The sequence below is a fragment of the Penaeus monodon genome, chromosome 23, assembly GCF_015228065.2.
Source record: "Penaeus monodon isolate SGIC_2016 chromosome 23, NSTDA_Pmon_1, whole genome shotgun sequence".
Taxonomy (NCBI): Eukaryota; Metazoa; Arthropoda; class Malacostraca; order Decapoda; family Penaeidae; genus Penaeus; species Penaeus monodon.
The window spans coordinates 37,391,577-37,394,358 of NC_051408.1; the positions used below are offsets into that span (position 1 = coordinate 37,391,577).

Consider the following 2,782-nt stretch of genomic DNA (forward strand, 5'->3'; position numbering starts at 1 on the left):
AACCTTTCTCCCTTCTTTCCCTACCTTGTTCCATCTCACCCCAAAAATTTGAAGAAAAAAATCTAATTTCTTCCTTTTTCCTCCTCCTCATCTTCTGCAGACTCTATATTCTAACTCTTGTTTCTTTTCTTCATCCATTCCTCCCTCTACCTATATCATAACTCAAGTACATCTAAAAAAAACTATATACTTACAAAGTTTACTATTGTTTGGCAATACTTAAAGGGTCAAAACATAATATATTTAAAGGTGATCTAACAATAACCGAGTTTGATACCATACCTTGAATGAATAATTTCTTCTAAAACAGATTGCTTCAGATAGTCATAATTTAGGGATCCAGTTGAAAGATGTGCCACAGTCAAGACACAAACAGTACAAAGGATGATAATCCATAAAATGAGTACCAGCTACATACTTTAAGAACTGATACCATGACAAAGAACAATTAAGTAAACCAAGACAATGATTTTAATGGTGCATGTTATTAAAACAGAAATGTAAAATATTCTTAATAAGACAAACATGGATTCCCATAATTCATAATTTCATGGCTGATCAAAATACATCAATAAAATCCATGCAAAAATCAGAGAGAATGAGAAAATCAAACAGTAAGTCTTTATTTATACAATAGACCTCAGGTTCAAAGAACAATGACCCCAACCCCTAAAGTTCCTCAGTCCACGTCTCAGACCTCAGCTAGGACGCCGCCCCGCCCCCGCGCCCACCAGGTGAGCATGGGCGTGATCAAGATAAGGAGTTCGCCCTCACTCCTGCTACCGGTAGTCCAAGTGTCAGTATCAGCTGTCCAATGCCCGAGAAACATTCCCTCACCTGCTGATTTTCTCCAGGTTGGACTGCACCAGAGTCTCAGCCATCGTTAAGGCGGTCAGCTCGGCCTACCAGATGGCTGCGCAGTGTCGAGATGTGTCAAAGAAAGGGTCAAATTCCGGCGTCCATCGGTAATTAGTCGTGTGTTCTTCGCCTTCGACCCATTTGTTTACTAGGCTGTCCCGCGTCCGATCCCCTGCGCCGGTCTTGGCTTTGGATCGGACTCTGTATTTGAGGGTGGGTTGTTGCTTCTGGGGGATTTTGGGAGGGGGATTAACCCATTTATGCAACTTAGGATTTGTTATGAGGGTCTGGGGGACTTGGTGGGTGACGTTTAATTTTGGGTGTTGTGGTTAAAAAGGCCTTTTTATTTTATCGCTCCTCGAATCATTCGGACAGATATTAAAAAGTGTTGCTTAAAATTATGACTAGCTATCGGTAATGTGCAGTGTGTAATTTGTAACACTGGTGCTAAGCAGTCTGAATAATACTTTTAAAAAATCCCTTTCAAAAATGTTGTAGATATTTTACACACACAAAGTTTGAGACGACATTCTGACCTTGACTTCAGTTTCCTCACAAATCGTTTTTGGATTTGCTATAGGTCTTTTGCACTTACTTATGCCATCAAAAAATATTCCAATAATCTTTCAGTTTTATAATACCAAATATTATCCCATGAAAATAGCTAGTTGAATCTCATGAGCATCAAGTGAAGGACTTCGACGCAATCGGACAATAGTCAATACTGCTAGTGGTCGCCCTGCGCAGAGAGAGTGTCGGCGTCGTCCCTAATTTATGAGCTTCGCCTCTGCTTTTTAGGCAAAAATGAGTAGGCGAGAAGGTAGTGTGACGCGAGTTCTTCCTCTTCAAATCACTGTTGTTCCATTTCTTTTTAGGAAATCAGGTCATCTGGAGGATAAATATCCAAGGCAGAGGAAGGCCGACCTGCTGCTCCTCGCGCGCCGAGTAATAAATTGTAATAAACCCGGAGTTGTTGCTCGGGTCTCGGCCAGTTGTCCCTCGGCCTTTGTTTGGGAGGATGACCACGCTTGTCTCGCAATCTGGAGTCCCCTCGTGTGCCTGGACTACCAATGCACCCGGGAGGGAATACGTGCATGTGTGACTGCTGATGTGTCTCGTCGGCGAGTGAATCCTTTTGTGGACGAAATGTGATGTACTTTTTGGTTATTTTCTTGTTTTCGGAAGCTCTGTTGATCTTTCTTGATTTTTGCTGACTCGTGTCCTCTTCTCACTCACAAATTCAGTTCATAGTTTGTGCTTCGAATTTCGTAAATGAGTTGTCATGAGTATTTTCTTGTTTGATGATGATAAGGTAGATCTATGTTTTAGTGTTGGAATTGCACATATCTTAGATAGCTTTGCAATAAATAAAGTTCATTCTCTATTTACTTAATGTCCTTTTTTATGAAGCATAACATTGTAATGTCTTGTGTGCATGAGGGACATGAGAATAATTAGATTAGAAATGAAAATATAGTTACAGGGTATTGACTATTTCAAAAGATAAAAGCAGCAGCCATTTTGACACATTGAATATTTTTATGTGCCTATAGTCTCTCACATAAGGTATTCTGGAAGCTTGTGAAGCAATAAATACTTTCAGGAAAAGGTTTTGTACTTTGATATCAGCCAGGTGAATAGTATCTGGGCACAAGAAGTTGAGAGTTATGCATTACAAATCAGAGAGAAGGTCATTAAGAATAAGTAAATGTATTTATTTATGGTTGCACTGTTCATTTCCATTACTAATATATGTGAACTGTAATAATTGGATTGTATGAATTCTGCAAATAACTTGTTTTATCTTTTGAAGATAATGTGTTTATATATATATTTTTGGATATTTGTTAATTGAGTTTGGCCAAACATGAATGTGATGATCATTCAAAATAGGACTGCATGATGTGACACTGTGGTTTCTGTG

General features: G+C 39.2%; 2 protein-coding genes across 3 annotated transcripts in view; one reads left to right on the forward strand and one right to left on the reverse strand.

The window, feature by feature from the left end:
- The window catches only part of LOC119588233 (zinc finger protein ubi-d4 B-like), a gene marked incomplete in the record, with an annotated part of 40,143 nt that extends 38,669 nt beyond the window's left edge, over positions 1-1,474 (reverse strand). Inside the window, 1 exon segment of the mRNA XM_037936932.1 lies at positions 838-1,474. Within this exon segment, the coding sequence (XP_037792860.1) occupies positions 838-881 (44 nt within the window).
- Positions 1,475-1,586: 112 nt separating this feature from the next.
- LOC119587980 (PEST proteolytic signal-containing nuclear protein-like) overlaps positions 1,587-2,782 on the forward strand; it is a gene marked incomplete at its 3' end in the record, with an annotated part of 6,826 nt that continues 5,630 nt past the window's right edge. The window contains 1 exon segment of one of the 2 annotated variants that reach the window (XM_037936701.1): positions 1,587-1,678. In XM_037936701.1, the coding sequence (XP_037792629.1) occupies positions 1,663-1,678 (16 nt within the window). In that variant the 5' untranslated portion in view covers positions 1,587-1,662. 2 annotated transcript variants of the gene reach the window in all.